General features: G+C 40.8%; 2 protein-coding genes across 4 annotated transcripts; both read left to right on the top strand.

The window, feature by feature from the left end:
• Positions 1 to 521: 521 nt before the first annotated feature.
• Positions 522 to 7196, top strand: p3h3 (prolyl 3-hydroxylase 3). The gene is made up of 16 exons (XM_068735592.1): positions 522 to 826; positions 2150 to 2334; positions 2426 to 2584; positions 3218 to 3410; positions 3519 to 3650; positions 3764 to 3906; positions 4069 to 4158; positions 4238 to 4290; positions 4375 to 4454; positions 4544 to 4671; positions 4753 to 4848; positions 4978 to 5128; positions 5302 to 5419; positions 5617 to 5692; positions 5775 to 5915; positions 6702 to 7196. The coding sequence occupies exons 1-16, from the start codon at positions 532 to 534 to the stop codon at positions 6870 to 6872; spliced, it is 2211 nt and encodes a 736-aa protein (XP_068591693.1). The 5' UTR covers positions 522 to 531; the 3' UTR covers positions 6873 to 7196.
• Positions 7197 to 10717: 3521 nt separating this feature from the next.
• On the top strand, positions 10718 to 18206 carry gnb3a (guanine nucleotide binding protein (G protein), beta polypeptide 3a). Of its 3 annotated transcripts, none has more exons than XM_068735572.1 (9): positions 10718 to 11006; positions 13788 to 13907; positions 14090 to 14235; positions 14766 to 14829; positions 15912 to 16074; positions 16175 to 16241; positions 16333 to 16534; positions 16618 to 16834; positions 17020 to 18206. In XM_068735572.1, exons 2-9 carry the CDS (start codon positions 13851 to 13853, stop codon positions 17124 to 17126), a joined length of 1023 nt encoding a protein of 340 aa, XP_068591673.1. In that variant the 5' UTR covers positions 10718 to 11006; positions 13788 to 13850; the 3' UTR covers positions 17127 to 18206. The 3 variants fall into 3 exon arrangements, with proteins under 3 accessions (XP_068591673.1, XP_068591672.1, XP_068591674.1); XM_068735571.1 differs by lacking the exon at positions 10718 to 11006 and adding an exon at positions 12807 to 12873; XM_068735573.1 differs by lacking the exon at positions 10718 to 11006 and adding an exon at positions 13549 to 13637.
• The last annotated feature ends 82 nt before the right edge of the window (positions 18207 to 18288 follow it).

Here is an 18288-nt window from a genome sequence, read left to right on the forward strand (position 1 = left end):
GGCTGCGTCTCGTTACCGTAATGTGTAGTATATCGGTAAACTGGGATTTTGTAATGCAGTAAATTTACATTCAGATCGCTTTTACTAAAGCCAAGTCAGTACTTACAATTATTTATATAAATGGGAAATCGATTAATCAATAGACTAGGGATTTTACACGTCCCCCAGATAATTATTAATTTTAGTTCAATCTCTCTTACTGAGATTTACAGTAACGGCCGTTGAACTCAACCAACGGCTTCCTCTCGCGGCGACATGGACGTACTGCAGTTTGACTTGCTGATAATAATCCGTTAAACACATCGTCTGGCCAGATCAAAACACGTCAATTAATTACTTTTAGCCTGATTAAAACCTTAAACTACCGAAAGTGTCAATCGGAAACGTTAGCGGGAAGCAGTAGTGAATACATCATGTGAAACGACAATCCCTATTATAAACTTTCTGGATTGCACTCTCCTTCATTCCCCAAATATCTCCATAGTCCCTCCTCTTCTCCCCAACTCCTCCACGGGGTTTGTTTCTCTCACCATGGCGCTGCACTCAGAGCATTCCTCTGTATACGTGGCGTTTCATTTTGTTTTTGTAGCATTACTTAATTTAACTTCAGCAACTCCGGGAAGAGGCAGCTCAAATGTATTGTCACTGCTGCAGCCGTATGATTTCTTGTATTACAGTGGAGTACGGTCATACTTTGGTGAGGAGTGGGTGAAGGCTGCAGAGCTGCTGGAGAAAGCCATCATAACCAAGGAATCACTGTTTAGAGTACGCAGGCAGTGTCATGATGACTGTGTGGCAGCAGGGAGAGATGCATTTAATAAACTGGGTAAGTTACGGTGTGTGTGTGTGTGTGTGTGTGTGTGTGTGTGTTTGTGTGTGTGTGTGTAGAGAGAGAGAGAGAGAGAGAGAGAGAGAGAGAGAGAGAGAGAGAGAGAGAGAATAGTGGGTGTTCTTACATGGAGTCAATGATGGGCCAATTTGTTATTATGGGCTTGTTCAGTATGTATTTCTTAGTAATTCCTTTATCTACTTTGACAATGAATTTAACTCACATTTGAATTATACAACTCAGTAACTTGTTAATGAAATGTAATACGTCACTGTCATTACTTCGCCATGGCCTATTCCTGTGGAAATTAAGCCATGTTTACTTTTTATATTATGGCCTTAATATGTAGCTACAACAGTTATCAACACAGTAGTTCAACCAAAAAGTGTTCAGATTGTTTCCTATGAAGAAGTGTTGAGACTCAAAGTCAGTGCTGAAAGTAATCAAATGTTTCCCAAAAAAAGCCCAAAAGAAAACTCATATACTGTTTTTCTTTATAATCATCTTGTGACCCATCAGATTGGTAGGAGCCCTTGGTAACCACTGACCAATGCAATGCATACATTTATTATGTCATTGATGAATTCATAGAAATAAAAAAACTAATTACAACATTTTTGCTTTCACATTTAGCTGTTTTACTATACTTTTTGTAACCAGAATTAGGCCTTGAAGTGAGCCAAACTAACTGCTTTAGATAATTACCGGTGGAAAACTAGACAACTTTTAAGTTACTGGCCGATTCCCTGATTCTCAGTCTCTGAATTGCAAAATCAAAAAAAGGAGTCAAAAAACGTAAACATGAATTAGGTTTATTGCTTTATAAATCATTTTTTTAATGTAGCATTTAAACTCTTTAGGGTTGCAAAGTTCTGGTTATATATTTAAATTGGAGACTTCCTGTAGTAACTTATGGGAATTAAAATGAAATAACGGTAATAAAATGGAAATATAGGGTTTAATTATTATTATTAGTTATCTGCTCAGACTGGAGGCTATTACCATGTCATATAGAAATTAACCTTTCACCATATCATAAGCAGACATAATCTATTACGTTGCCAAATAAATCCATTCATTTGTCAAATTCATACAGTGTAGAATGGGTGGTGAGTTAGCTAGCTCGCAAATTAGCTAATGGGGAAAGATACTTTTGAAAATTTAGACAACAATGAGGGCTGTGTGCAACTGTATACTCCAAATGTTGACGATGCTTAAGCTATATTTATTAATTAGACATTATTATCTTGTGTTTTAAGGATGTTCAATGATACAGTATATTTCACTCCCAAAAATAATTTATGTTTTCTGTATTGTTAGACTCTGAAAGGGGGAGTCTGTGGGACCTCTGGACCTTGGATTGGGTTCTGCAGAAGGCTGAATGTTTGAGGTTCTGTATCGGCCGCTCTGTCACACCTGCAGGACAGCTCCCTGTTTCTACCGACATAGAGTATGAATTCAGCACGCGCAACCCTTACAACTACCTGCAGGTCACCTATTACAAGGTAAGCCTCAAAGCGGCATTTAGGGACATACAGCTCAATGTCTATGCTGTGACTCTCTAACCCCATTTACTCTCCTCTTCCTGCACATCAGTTGGAAAAGTTGCAGAAGGCGGCATCAGCAGCTCACACCTACTTTGTGGCCAACCCCAATCACTTAGAGATGAGGAACAACATTGAGAAGTACAGACGTATGGAGGGAGTGACCGAGGAGGCCTTCCAGGACAGAGAGCTTGAGAATGAGAAACACTGGGTGAGGAGGGAGGGATGATGTCTTTGTAAAGGAGAGGGGCATGGAGAAGCAGCAGGTATTAGGTTAACGTTACCCAGAAATCATGTCATGTAATGTCCATGAACTGCCTTGGTTTGCCTGTTCTTATGTTTGTTCACTAGGGACATTATCAATATTAAAATGTTACATATCAATTCATCACTTTCTAAGGGTTTGGAATTTGATATACTAAAGTACATAATTTTGGCTAGACAGGACTGATCTATTGGGTCAACATCAAAAGGAGGGATGGGACAGTCTTCTTTGTTGCAGAAAAACAGTTGAAGATGTGAGTTCAGAAAGACAGCCATGGCCTGAGGGGCTGAAGTCCTTACTCTCACTCACACTTTCTATTATCCAACCATGTAATCCAACCCTGCTTTTACTTATTGAAGACCTCTGGCTAAGAAACTTACTTTGTCTATCAGACACTCTTGTTATAACATGATACGGCTTGTCTGAAATAGGCTTAACTTGTCCATGTAATGGCAGGCCTTAAAATCTGTGCAAAATGTTATGAACAGAACAAGTCAAAGTTTTTACTTTTATTTCAATATAATGAATGCAGCGTCTTCTTTCATCTTTTTTTCTCTCTTTACGTGTCATCACACTCAGGTCCAGTATGATTCTGCAGTTCAGTATGAGGCCTCCTCCGACTGGGTACAAGCAACAGAGAAATGGAAAGCTTGTGTGAACAACACACTGCGGCAGACAGACGAGTGCAAGGTGCAGTGTGAGGTGGCCCCCCAAAGGCTGCCAGAGGACAGAGGAGTGGACAGTAATGATGGCGTGTTCGAGAAGGCTGCAGGTATGAAAAAAAAACACACACACACAAAGGCCCCCAGACTGAGGCTTTACTTTTCCGCAGAAAGAGAATGAAAAAGACCCAATGACCCTATATTTCTTTCCCGTCTAGCTCTTTCCCTCTCCATGCTGTCGTGCCAGCAGTCCTGTGTGACTCAGGTAGCCACAAGACCCGGAAGGATTTCTTCTCAGGAGGACTTCCTGCCCACACAGCTGGAGCATCTGCATATTGCACAGTTTAAAGGTCAGTGTTTAGAGGAAGATAACTCCATGTTATGATACAGTCTCTGTGCATCTTCCTCTGAATTTTCTCTTAAGTGCCACTCCTTCTTATTTTGTATTCCTGCTTCCTCACAGCTGGTGATGTAAGTGGAGCAGTGCAGACACTTCGCTCCCTTCTCTTGTTTTACCCCTCTGACAAGGACTCCTTAGACAACCTGCAGCTCTATTATGAGACACTAGGGGGCGACACAGAGTCACAGGGCATACAGCCTGCTCAGGTAATAATGTCCATTACATTCTAATCACAACTATGGCAGTAATAATCTAAGGTCCTTAGGATTCGCTGTCTAGTCATTTCAGAGATGCAGACTTCAACTATATATTTAATTTCCTTACTTGTGTTCATGCTGACTACATGTTTGTGTGTATTTGTCACACAGGAGATTGTCAGATACATTAGTCGTGCTTTGGAGGAGAAGAGGCTTCTCTATTTTGGTATGGAGAACCTTGACTTCAGTTTCACAGACCCAGTAAGTACTCAGGCAAACGTAGGCTATTGTGATCCCCAAAATTACATCCCCAAATTTAATGAAATTTCTTTCCCTTTAGGATCTTTGGACTCCAGAAGACGTCGTACCTGAATCACTGAGAAATAATTGGAGGTGAGAATGACAGAAGAAAATCCATTCTGTGTCAAGAGCTCTTGTAAACGTTTATGGAAAGTTAATTTATTGTTTCACTTTCAGAGCTGAAAAAGAGAAAATAAATGATAAAATAAAGGAAGGAGAGCAGAAGGAGGAAGTGGATGACAGTGGCTTTTATTCAGGTGAGACAATCACCCTATGGTTTCAGTCTGTAGTAGTCAAGATTTTACCCATTTCCTCTCTCATCCTTTCTCATTTGTCCTCGCTCCAGGTGGTCCAGTCCTCCAGGTGGGTGTGACCATCACCATGGATGACCAGGTTATGAACGGGACCAATCGGGTAGTACTCGATGGAGTAATGACTGAGAAAGAGTGTGACAGAATACTGCAGTTAGCAACTGTAAGTTCAGATCGTTGAAGAGTCCGGCCTGCTTAAATAGAAAGAGGGGGCACTCTCACCTATTCTTTTCATCTCTCACAGGCTGCAGCATCTGCTGGAGATGGTTACCGGGGAAGACGGTCTCCGCACACGCCTCATGAGACGTTTGAGGGCCTGACTGTCCTCAGGGCTGTGAAGGTGGGTGAACAGGGGACAATGAAAACAGAAATATGACAAGCATCATATTGTCTTGGTGTGCAGTGCTGATCTCATGCTGTAACATCATTTATTAAGCTAGTATTTTTGTAAGATAATCTTCTTTCCCAGTTGGCGCAGAATGGTATGGTGAACCAATCAGATGCCCGGCTGTTACACGAGCTGGGCGAGAGAGTGAGAGAGCTGCTGCACTCCTACTTCAGGAGCCCCTCAGGACTCTTCACCTCTTTCACACACCTGGTCTGCCGCAATGCTGTCGCAGGTAACACCAACATTACCCACATCTCTCTTGAGGGAGGTCATTATTACTTGCTGAATGAAATGTAATAGTGTTGACCATGTGGAGCTAGAACAACTATGACTTCAACACTGTGAATTTTAGACGTTTTCTTTTGGTAAGAAAAAACATATTTGTTTGATTTTCTATGCCCTTAGGTGATCAGGAAGGCAGGCTGGATCTGTCTCATCCTGTCCATGTTGACAACTGTCTCCTTGAGCCAGAGACCAATCAGTGCTGGAGGGAACCACCAGCATTCATACACAGAGACCTCAGGTACACAAAAATAATCTCAGCAGCAGGGAGAACACAGCAGCCAAGAAGAGAAATTATTAGTATGTAAAAATGTTAAACTACATCAACAAAATGGAGATTAAAAATGTAAAGATTTTGTTGTGAATTAAATTTAATTCACAGCTTAACTGAGACCATAATGGTTGTTGTTATGGCTGAATGGCCTATTTCTCCCACAGTGCCATTCTCTACCTGAATGACAACTTTAATGGAGGAGAGTTGTTCTTCACTAACAGGGATGCCAAGACAATAACAGTGAGTCACGTTTTAACCTTAATTCCAGCTTCCATCTGAGCTCACTTTCCTTAACCTCTTCCCTCTTCCTCCGTGTCTCCAGGCTCGAGTAAAACCCAGCTGTGGTCGACTGGTGGGCTTCTCCTCGGGTCCAGTAAATCCACATGGTGTTACTGCATTGACCAGTGGCCGGCGGTGCGCCCTGGCCCTCTGGTTCACAAAAGAGAAGCTATACAGGGACATGGTGAGCATTATGACGGCACGCAGCAGTGACCTCGTCCTCAGGTTGGACCTGTCGCCTGCAGTCACGTGATTGTTAATGTCGTGACACCGGTGTTGGATAACAAGACCAGCTGGAGTGCAATGCAAATTCTGGTTGTTGTTTTCATGTTTGAGCATTCACAATGCCCGACCTTTGATCATACCACGTCAGTGTCCTTTAGATTCATCATATATTTGTACAAATCTTGAAATAGTTACGGTAGCTTACCCAGTTCAATGTTGGCTAACGTTTAGCATCATGCAGACTGTCAAACTCCTCTTACACTTGACACTGTGTAAGTTTTAAAAGGAAGAAATAACACATTCTTTTTCTTGAAAATGGCAAGTTGAATTCATAAGCAATAAAACACACCCTACAGTATAGCTTACGTGGTCTAGTGTCATCAGAAGGTTATGCTGGGTAAAGTAAGTTTACGCAGATATTACTGTGTAACTGACATTACTTTATTAGTGCAGTTACTTTATATTTTAATATTTACCATTATTGAGTTGTCGCTGGTGGCTTCAGTGGCTGCTGTACAGCCACAGCTACATGGACTCAATTTAATAGAGGAGAACCACTTTGTGCTGGCTGAGCCTCCTCACTAATATCACTTACCACAGTAGAAAAAAAACAACAATAATTTAAATAACTGGTTTCAGAATATTTATCCAGAATGAACAAGGACCTTAATTAACATGACTCTAAAAGGGAATAAATGTAATCAGTTTGATCTGTCATTGCTATGCTGTTGTTTGTCTCCTTCAGGAGCGAGAGGAGGCCGAGGCCATGTGGGCTGCAGGTGGACAGAATGTGGCAAAAAAGGACAAGGAGGAGCCAGACGGCGGCGCCAGCCCTGCCAGGAACGCTCGTAGCCAAGCACCGACAGAGAGGAGCAGAGGGAGAGGCAGAGTGACGGGGGGCAAAGATGAACTGTGAGAGCCAGAACAAACCTGACAGACTGAACCTCCCAAAACTGGAATACATTTTCATCTGCATCCAACATCCCACAACAGGACCATTACACCAACCATGAACACATGTTTTTCCGTTTTTAGCCACAAAGTCACTCTCTTCATCTTGCTGTCTTTTTATGTAAAGCTGCTTGCTTGTTTGTATATACTGTATTTACACTGTATATTTCCTTCCTCTAAAGTCAATCTGTACTTTTGTTTTTAGCAGCTTACTGACCGAAATCACTCCCTTTAAAAATGAAGAGAATAAAAGAAGAAATACAATGTTGCTTGAGTACTATATACCACATCCACACAAGTGAGGGACTAAAAGAGCATTTGAGACAAAGGAGAGAGGACAGAAAAAGTTCAAGGTAATCGATTAAGAGATTACCTCACACCCACTGTGGCTGCCTGCTGATTAAAATTAAAACTGGAAGGTTAATACTTTTCTCTGTCTGTTCAGAGTAGAGGCATGTCATTAAATATACTATTAGACATCACGGCAGTAAGAAACTGTAAAATAAGTTACATTAGCACAGTACATAAGAGACTAAGAGGGAGAAAAGGGAACAGAGAGAGAGAGAGATAGAGAGAGAGAGAGAGAGAGAGAGGTGCACAGGAGGGAAAAAGGATAGAAATAGAGAGATTACCGTTAATCTCTCATAAATGAGTGCATTTGTTTATGAAGCTTAAAAAATCTCCCATTTAGAATATGGAATAGTAATCCAGCGAGAGATCATTTAATCATTCACGTCCAGCAGAGTGACATTCGACCACCTACTTCCATCTTATCTGTCCCATTACAACCAGTGCCTCCTTTTCAGCCCACTCGGCTTTCGTCTAGTGCATCAGATACCGAGTCAACTACTGTTTATGGCCCATATTAACACTCTCACTCCCCCTGTGTTATAATCCACCGCCGCTGCAGAATTGGGTCAACAGGCCGTTTAATGGAGCCCTGGTTTTAACCTTTTCCCTCCCTCACACGCTGAAACCATGTAGCACCTTAAAAGTGTGCATTAATCTTCTCTTAAGTAGGTGTTATGTCTATATAATGCATCCTAGATATCCTCACTAAGCACCCTGGTCGTCTACTGTTCTAATTACACACTTGGCAAAAGAGCATGAAATTTATAGCTGTATGATGTCATATTTCCATATTTTATGTGATTAGCAGAAAGTACGTAAGCAGTTAACAGTTTAGTTATAAAACTGAAATCAAAGCAGCCTTTTAGTCATAACTGATTGATGTGTGTAGTGAGTAGTTGACATGACCACTCGTCCCTTATGTTGCACTTCCACACATTAACTCATCTACTATTTGTGGCCCACACATATCATTAGGTGTCTACTAATGATTTCTGGCCTTCCTGTGTGATGCTTTGCATTACTTTTAGGTACAAACATAACATGATAACTAATAGGAGGATTAAAATGTCACAATAGTTGTTTGTGACTGACCGATATGGCATTTAATCCAGTCACCCCTCCCCTCTCCACCCACTCACCCCCCATTTATTGAAAACACGGATAAAGGTTTAGTGACCCTTGCTGGGCTTTATAGACTTTTAAAAAATCCGCTCCCCTAACAATGAGTTGGTATTAGTACAAACTTAATGTGACTTTAAATGACACAAAAACTAAAGCAATGTCCAGTTATAATGCAAGCTACAAGTACAAGTATTGTTTGAGTCACTTCCCTCGAGCAGGAGGCTGCGGTCCAAAACCTCACGCCACAAAAACAGTTTCTTCCTGTCAGCAGTCAGGCTCATCAACAAGGCCCACTGACTCTGTCTCTTACATCCTCAGGACAAATACATACAGTCATACGTCCCTGCACAACTATTCACTTTAAATAGACACACAACACTTTAATAACAGACTTATTTTCACATACTCTTACATTGTTTGTTTGTTTGTTTTCATATCCTATTGTACATTTTCATATTTTGTTATCTTTAATCATGTCTTATACTTTTGGACTCTTTTTATTGTCATGTACCAATCACCAAGTTGTATGTACACATGTACGTGTACAACATTTTATAGTAAGAATAATGCAATGATCTAGACGACACTGGTCTTTAAATAGAAACCCCAAATCTCTTTCTTTCTCTCTCTCTGTCTGTCTTTTTCCTGGTCAGTGTCAGTGCAATGCCTAACAAATCCTTTTTTCCCTCGTTTTGGTTTTCTATCATTTTTACGCTCCGTCTCACAGCCGGCAACTCAATTTCTCCAAATCTAGAGTCACATCCGCCAAAACGACCAGTCTGCTTATGTCGTCACCGTGCTTGAGTGAGCAAAGCTGGATACTTTTAAACTACAAAGATTTAATTTATTCACACTGAAAATATAATAAACACAGGATTTAGGAAACACACACACACACACAACACAAGCAGAAGAAGTCAATACTGTGTAAGAGTCGCAGTGATGCTTTTTTATTCCTCCGAATCTTTTTCCTTAAGGGTTTGCACAGGAAGTAATAATGTGATACTTGATCTTAGGAATCTTTCCTTTACTTTTGCCCCCTTCCTACAGGGCAGTCACAGTTCACGATCAGCTCTTGCAGCATCCCGGGTACTGGTGAGAATTCAGACCCTGTTTCATTTAATTTAAATGTGTTTTCCTTGTTGTTCTGCACAGCTTATAGCACCGAAAAGCAGGAGGCATAAATACCTCCAGCGTGCTAAACAACTACAAATATCAGCAATATGCAAAATAAAACATGTCTTACTAATAATTAAAAAAACGTTATACTATTTATTGCTCCTAGTTTATTTATTGATCATTTGCAAGTTGATCAACATTGTTCATTGCTTGTTTCACCATGTTTGTTTAGCACACTACCACTATTTATTCTAGACACAATGTGCATTAGTTTACTTAGTAAGTAAACATAGTTGCAGACTCGCTCACCTGACTGTTAAAGGATCAATGTGAAAACTTCAGGGAGAAATGGATGACATCTTTTAAAAAAAGCATGATTCCAATGATTGACGAGTTAAATGTATCAATAACTTACTCAACACCACTTCAGCAGCTGATCAAAGGGCTTTATGGGGCCTTTTGGGAGAAATGTGGTCACCGTATACTAACAGAGCACCCTCCTGCCTGAAAGTGCTATCTCATGACTATACTCATAACTAACACAGGTGATTTACTATTAGATAATGTGTAAGAGCTGTGGGTTGCACACTCTCTAACGGGCAAGGGCGAAAATTAAAAGAGGAACCTTCAACTTTAGGTGTTTGTTTTGCATTTAGGTCCCACCAGAGCAGAACTTCAGCTAACCAGGTAGTATTTGGGCCAAGTAGGGGGCCCAGTGGGTGTGTCATTAGGTCAAACATGACAAAGAAAAGAAAGAAAAAGCTGTATTTTGACACACACAACAAAGAGGACAGACACAGTAGTACAGTAGCTAGTTTTGGTAGCACATATCCTGTACACTGTAAGTATGTCCCTGCCTGGTGGTGCTGTTTGCATGGTAAGATGGATCTTGCAGTTGGTCTCCATATCACCACTGTGCCCTGTCTGATCTCTGCACTGCCAATCTCCCTCTATGCACATACGCTTTCTAAAATTAGCTTCACCTCAGGTTTACAAAACACAAACCCTCCTGCCAGTCATAGATCTTTCAAAGTCTAACTCAGCACCATAAAAAGCCATGTTCCCAGGTCCTCTATTTATCTTCTTACCCCCCTCCCCTCCATGATTTCCATTTCTACTTTTTGATTCAGATTCACCCCAGCTTATGTCCCATGACCCCATAGCCAAGCTCTGCACCTTGTTTGGTTTCCCCCACTGTCTCCTCTCCCTTTCTGTCTCTTTTTACCCCCACTCCATCCTCCCCCCACCCCTCTTTCTGTCCATCCCAGGGTTTATCCCCTCATCACTGATCTCCCTTCATCCCTCCAATCCTCATCTGTTCCTCATAGGAGCAGTGGAGAGAGTGAGTGACGGAGGAATATCCCACTGTCTGTGATACCAAAAGTGAATGAGCGGGAGAAAGTGTAGTAACAGGCAGGCTGAACTTATGACAACGACCAGAGGGAGACCGCTGGAGGAAGAGTGACTGAACATCTACCAAATTACTTTGAGTGGAGTCTCCTAATTGGTGAGTGGATTGTCTTATGTTGGTGTTCACGTTTTTTGTTCTTGCTAGTTGTGACGTTGTGTCATGACATTCAGATGGTGATGGTGATGATCCTTAAACTTGAAAAATGAAATGGCAGCACACTTACAATATCATACTCATGTGATCTTACATTATACCATGTAGGACACACATACAAAATAATATCTAGATATCAAATATGGACATGCCGTTCAAAATAATGTCACCACACACATTTAATGCATTTGTGTTTTATCTTGTGTTGATGACGCACGCACACACAGCAGAGGGATTTATATGGGATCAGCATACAATAATGGTTTTGTCTTGTACATTGATAATCTGACAAAAAAACCAACCTTTTGTTGTCTAATTCTTAATACCCTCAGATAGAATCTGCATGATAAAACTGTTAGGTTGTTTGTGTGACTGTCCCATGTGGGGTGTAAAATTCAGATTCAAAGTGGTAACATTTAATTTTACACAACAAAAAGGCTTGTTAGTTTAGACCAGATTTAGACCAGCTATGGACAAAATCCTCTATTTTGTAATTTTATATTGATATATGTAAAGTTTCAAGAGACTGATAATGAAATATTTTTGGCCAATTAAGCAAATTAAATGCCTGACAAAATTTTAATGCAAAAATCACATAGATATTACCATAAATCAGTCCTGGCCATTGATTTACAACATTGCCCACAACAGCTTTATACACCCAGAGATACTAAACGGTTCACTATCGCAGTATAAACAATGTGGTAAAATACTGCACAGACACATCATGTTATTTTAGGCTATGAGGAATGCAGGTAAATATAAGGAGTTACAACACAAAAGGCATCACTCATCAGTCATTTTAATCAGTCACGTTAGCCATGTTCTCAGATCTTGTTTTGCTGTTGTTTTGACCCGGTACCTAATGCACTAGAAGAATGCTGGACTTTCAGTTGTAACTGGTTAGGAGCTCTGAGTTTAGGTGAAGATGCAAACTGTCACTGATCAGACTCAAGTTCATAGGCCCAGTCACACCGAAAACAGGCTCCCATTCTTACAACTCCCTCTGCATCCTCCATCTGCCCCCACATCCCTTTCTCCATCTCTTATCCAGATGCAAAGAGCAGTCAGTAAGCGGATGAGAGCAGATTTGATTCAAAAGGCTTCCCTTTAAAATCTCAGCCAGTAGGATTTAAAACTCACTCTCCTGCCTCGCCTCTTACCCTCCACCCCCCATTCTCCCTCCCCTCCCTTTGCCTCCTCTTCTCTCTGGCTGTGTTAATGCACTTCACCATCCAGCAAGCTCTAGCAGTCATTTAATCACATGGAACAATGGAAGGGACCCAGGAACAGAATGGCAAAAGGGTAATAGCACGACTAAAACACTCAAGCATTCATTACAACGCTCATTATCGAAGCAATTTACCATCTGGAACAAAGGCCTAAAATCCCCTGTTACCAACTTCAGGGACAATGTAGACATCAGCGGTTTAAGGCCGGACACCTATATTGTAGCTGCTGAGGTGTTTGGAGCACTGCACTACTATAAAGGCCATAAATCAGTTCTATAATTTTATTTCAACACATTTCAGTCCATCCTTCCATTCACTTTAAGCATTACAGATAGATAAAGGATAGAGCCAAGTGTCAAACAATAAAGCAAATCTCTTTCTTTCACAGTCACTCCCTCCTTTACTCCCTTCCTCTCCTTTTCACTTCAAACAAATTAGAAGCAAATCCACTTGGTCATGTGTTTTGACAGGGACACTCATTCAAATAGAGAAACAGAGAGAGAGAGAGAGGGATTGCTGCAGGGACGCACGCATACGATAAGTTCAACGCAAGTTATTCCCTCCTATCAGTTTTTAAGGTAAGATAAAAGGAAATAGCATCATGACAATTAGTTCTTGACAAGAGACAAAAGTAATTTGTGATATCTGCACGTGTACAGTAGAAGGAGGGGGTGTTGTTGTTGAGGTTGGTTTTGCTGCTTCACTATCAAGTCAGTGTCATGTCTCTTTAGTTGAATCTGTAAAATCAGCTTCCTGACTCGGCCTTTTCCACTTGTGCCTTGATTACATTTGACACAGTGTATGAGTTTGTCCATTAGGTGATTGGTTTACTGCTAAAATTTGCTCGTTTAATCATGACATTACCAAATTCAATAGCCATCAACATTAGGTGACAGCTCACTGGAGTGTTAAAAGGCTCACACCACCTGTCATCACTGTGAATTTGTTGAGAAGTGAGAGGTGACTGGCTGAGAGCTGAAACACTGATGACATTGTTATGGGACTTACTGGTTTGTGTGTACATTCTGGGTGAGGATGTGTGCTCTCGATAGGTGTGACATCATCTGAAGAGCAAATACTTTTCGCTGTTAATAATGTCTCGCTTGAATATTCATGCAGCCTGTGTGTGTGTGTGTGTGTGTGTGTGTGTGTGTGTGTGTGTGTGTGTGTGTGTGTGTGTGTGTGTGTATGCGCGGGTGCCTGCAGGTGTAGGTTTATTCTGTGGGTTTCTTTGTATGCTCCTGCGTGTTTGTGAACGTTTGCAAAGTAGACGAGGGCCAGTTTGACTTGCAAAATAGCACTTACTTGGAGACTGGAGCTAGGGAGGATTAAAAATCGTCAGGTGCAGGTTAACGTCCAGCATGAAGTATTTACACAGCGAATGCTGGAACTACTGGAAAATATACGTTTTCTTGAATAATATCTTGGTAACTAATTTCTGTTTTTGTTCTCTCCCCACCTCTCTTCTTCTTCTTCTACTTCTTCATTTCAGGATTATCAGCTTTCCTGCCATCTCTTCTGTCTCCATTGGTGACAGCGCCTAACAACCATTGCCATGGGTGAAATGGAGCAATTGCGAAAAGAGGCGGACAGTCTCAAAGATCAGATCACTGTCAGTAATATCCTCCATATCATCTGTAATAAACAATGTGGCTGCCCACAGTATTTATCATTACCATTATGTGGCTTTGCTTTTCACTTTGACCTGAAGACTTTTCTTCCCCAAATATTTATTACCACATCTTAGATCAATACTGGCAGTAACCTGTATTTGTGTTTGTGTCGGGTCCTCAGGCAGCTCGTAAAACGGTGCAGGACACCACACTGCAGGAAGCAGCAGCCGGGATCACCGTGGTGGGACGCGTCCAGTTGAAGACCAGGAAAACACTAAGGGGTCACCTTGCCAAGATCTACGCTATGCACTGGGGCGCTGACTCCACGTAAATACACAGCATGTTGTACACATATTGAAAGACCACCTGCTGCTTCATTTCACATCCAACATCTGATTATAATAAATTGACAAATTATAATAAACTCTGCACAACATTAGAGTGAGGAGAGACTAAAAATACAATTCTGATTGGTATATTAGATTAGTTAAGTATTTTTTAACTGGATGAATTAATAGGAGGAGACAAATTGTGCTCCTTTCCACATTTTTCTCATCTGTCTGTCTGAATATACCTGTGTTCACCCTCCATCTGAACCACTCTGTTTTAGCAAAGTTTGACGGATTTGCGTTTCTGACGGCTCGTTTAAAGGCACAGTTTAAAGGCTTTGTGTATTTCGTTCATGGATTTAGCTTTTCAATACTTAAATAGTATTTATATCGCAGTTAGACTTGTTTCATAATAAAAAAAGGACAAAAAAATCTCACTTTTTACAATATGGTGCCTTTAATTTTTTAGCTTACATGTCTCTGTCTCTGTTTTGTTTTTTTATATCGCTGTCATTGTTACACCCCCAGGTTGTGTGTCAGTGCCTCACAAGATGGAAAACTCATAGTGTGGGACAGCATTACAACCAACAAGGTAGGAAAGAGCAAAAGAGAGGTGCATCATAATTACAGCGATGGTAGATGAGGGTAAATGTGCACTAAATTAATCCACAAATACACACAAACACAAAAAACTAAAAATAAGATTAAAGGACAATGACATTATACATACATAATACATATGTTCGGATAGGTTGTAAGTAAAATGAGGAGAGTTTAATTTAAAGATAAAAGATAAAAAAAGTTGACATAAAATACTGAAACTAACTAAATGTTCAAAAGTGTCATCATCTGCATTGGCTTTGTAAAAGATAATATCTCTGAGGTTAAAAAAATATACAAAACTGGTGGCTTCAAAAAAGTGAGACTTCAGGTCTGTCCAAAAATTGTGGTTTTTTTTTAAATATGAATCGCATGAATGTGTTTCTTGAAGTAAATTAAATCAGCCACAGTTTTCTTGTATATTTTGTGTATAAGACTGTTTTAGTGGTAGTCATATCCCTAATACCCCTGACATTTAAAGACATGACATAAAGAGAATTAAACTTAAAATCTATTTTTTTGAAAAAGAGATTTACCTGTAAACCAATTGAACACCAAAAAACCTTGAGATGTGCTTCAGGAATTGGTGATCAACAACCATTTGAACTGGCATAACTCAGAGTAACAAAGAAGGCAGTTTAATAGGCCTAACTATTGTGGATTCAGAATAAAATATAATATAGGTGTTAATCAAGGCAGAAGCTATGAAATAAAAGGATCAAGGGTGTCATAACTAAATATGTTTCTGAAACAAACCTTGCAGAGTACGTCCTCCCTTAAACATGCAAGTTCACATGTAAAACTTGTCTTCAAATCTTAATAACTTCTAAAAAACTAAAGTGACTAAATAAGCAACAAGCAACAAAAATTTCTTATGTTATGTTACCAAAATGTGTCCAACTTTGGCAGAATATATTGTGTTAATGCAGGACCCTGTTGCTTATACTAAGAAGCTGATTAAGAACATGTGTTTTCAGGGCCTATGTTTGTGGCTTACATTCAGATTCCTCCATTGAAGTGCATTTGGGTTTTAGTGGTTGAAGACAAGAGTTTCACCTGTCTTCTGTCCCCCAGGTGAATGCCATCCCTCTCAAGTCATCGTGGGTGATGACTTGTGCCTATGCACCTTCGGGGAACCTAGTGGCTTGTGGCGGTCTGGACAACATGTGCTCCATCTACAACCTCAAGGGCAAGGATGGAAACGTCAAAGTCATGCGAGAGCTGGCGGCACACACAGGTAGGACAATGCAGCTCAGAAGTTAAATCTCTTGAAGTCTCTGTGTCCTCCATTAATTCACTTACACTACTCCTGACATGGTATTTCTTTGTTTGCCCAGGTTACCTGTCCTGCTGTCGTTTCCTCAGTGACACTGAGATCATCACCAGCTCTGGAGACTGCACTTGGTAAGAATATAGTATGGTTAACTGAACTCAAAAGCATGTTGCAACTTTTATCTCTGTAGTTAAAACATAAATAAATGTTGTCTCCTTCTAGCGTGCTATGGGACATTGAGACAGGGACCGAAAAGACAATCTTTGCAGGACACCTGGGAGACTGCATGTCCCTGGCAGTGTCCCCAGACTTCAAGTTTTTCATCTCAGGGGCGTGTGACTTCACAGCCAAGCTGTGGGACATCAGGGAGGCCCAATGCAGACAGACTTTTTCGGGCCATGAGAGTGACATCAACGCAATTGGGGTGAGGATGAGGAAGATTTCCACCAGACTTCTCTATCAGAGCTCAAAGGAGACCTTGTTTCTAATCACTTCTCTGTCTTCCAGTTCTTCCCCAATGGTAATGCAGTGATAACAGGGTCGGATGACGCCACCTGTAAACTGTACGACCTGCGAGCTGACCAGGAGCTCATCACCTACCAGGACTCCAGCATCATGTGTGGGGTCACCTCCCTGGCCCCCTCTGTGTCTGGACGCCTGTTACTGGCTGGCTATGACGACTTCAATGTCAACATCTGGGACACACTGAAATCTGAGAGAGTGGGTAAGTACAGGCGGAAATTAGAGATGTTAAGTGGTTTTAGAAACCGATTTTGAAGCATCTAAAAGCTCCAGTGTTAAACTTCTGATATTGGACGCAGTGTTCTGCATCTGGGTCATGTCAGTGGTATTTGTCAGTGGTACTTTGCTCAGCTCACATCATTATTTTTCTTCTGTGCCGTGGTCAAGGAGTGCTGGCTGGTCATGACAACAGAGTGAGCTGTATCGGAGTGTCCTCAGATGGGATGGCGTGTTGCACAGGATCCTGGGACAGCTTCCTCAAGATATGGAACTGAGGTTGTTCCTCACCAGCGAGCAGAAAGAGAGCAGCGATTATCAGCCTGGTAGAAAGTGAAGACGATAAAAAAGAAACAAGAGTTTGAGGGGGTGGGGTGGGGGGGATGAGGAGCCGCATACGGTGAGAAGAGGGTATTTTAATTGTGCCAAGTCCTATCTAATGTTGGAGAGGGGTTGTAATGTGAAGATTTTCTCCTCTCACATCGCGGTCTCACCTTTCTTCTCACGTTATGGGGGAATTTAGGGGTGGGACAAGGAATGGGGGTCTCAGTAAAAGATCATTCCTCTTAATAATTTATGATATTACGGTTAAAATAACCATAACATATGCACATTTGTCGCAGCAATTCACAGGTCACCCAATGAGAACAATTGCCAAATGGAAATGGTAACGCGCTGGATGAGACAGAATTGAATAAGTGTCAAGTTACAGCCTGTGAAGGTTCACACTAGCTATACTAATATGCTGTGTTTTATATCAAAGCATAAGTTATGAATAATATGAGCATTTGCGTTGTTTTTGTTTCAGACTGTTTGTTCTTAGTTTTGGTAGATTCCCTAGATGCTTACATTTACTTTCTTTTCATTTTCTAACTTTAATTAAAATAGAGTGCTAGTTTGCAGATGTTTATATTAGTGTTGAGTTGTTTTGTATGTGATTGATGGACAATATTTACCAGGATTTGGGGTCTCCTCCCCCCCTCCCTTGTAGCTAGACCTGAAAAGTGCTTTGGGTAAACTGTTGCACTGACAGATGGGATAATAAAAATGGTTTTCATGGTTCACTAAGCACTTACAAAAAAAATAACCCCATTTGTCTGAGGACAGGAGGACTATTTGTATGAGTGTTACATGGATGATAACGGCTATTGTGTGCATATGAGCAATACATCTGAATCTGTATGTGACCGCTTACTTTTTCCTCTGCATGGTACAAGATAAACCTCAAGGAGTTTTTGTACATACAGAAAACATATATCTGAGTTCTGACTAGAATTTGGACTGCCTCTTTTTCCAACACTGGATACACACTGTGCAAAGTAAAGCAATACTACCTTTCTTAAAGACTGTCCAATAAACATGGGATTCTGCATTACACAAGTCTTAACTGTTGATTTCTGACACTGAGTTCAGTCATTTTGTTTGTAACATGTCCATATT

The sequence above is a fragment of the Cebidichthys violaceus genome, unplaced genomic scaffold, assembly GCF_023349555.1.
Source record: "Cebidichthys violaceus isolate CVI_PGR_0920_01 unplaced genomic scaffold, fCebVio1.0.p SCAF_7, whole genome shotgun sequence".
Lineage (NCBI taxonomy): Eukaryota > Metazoa > Chordata > Actinopteri > Perciformes > Stichaeidae > Cebidichthys > Cebidichthys violaceus.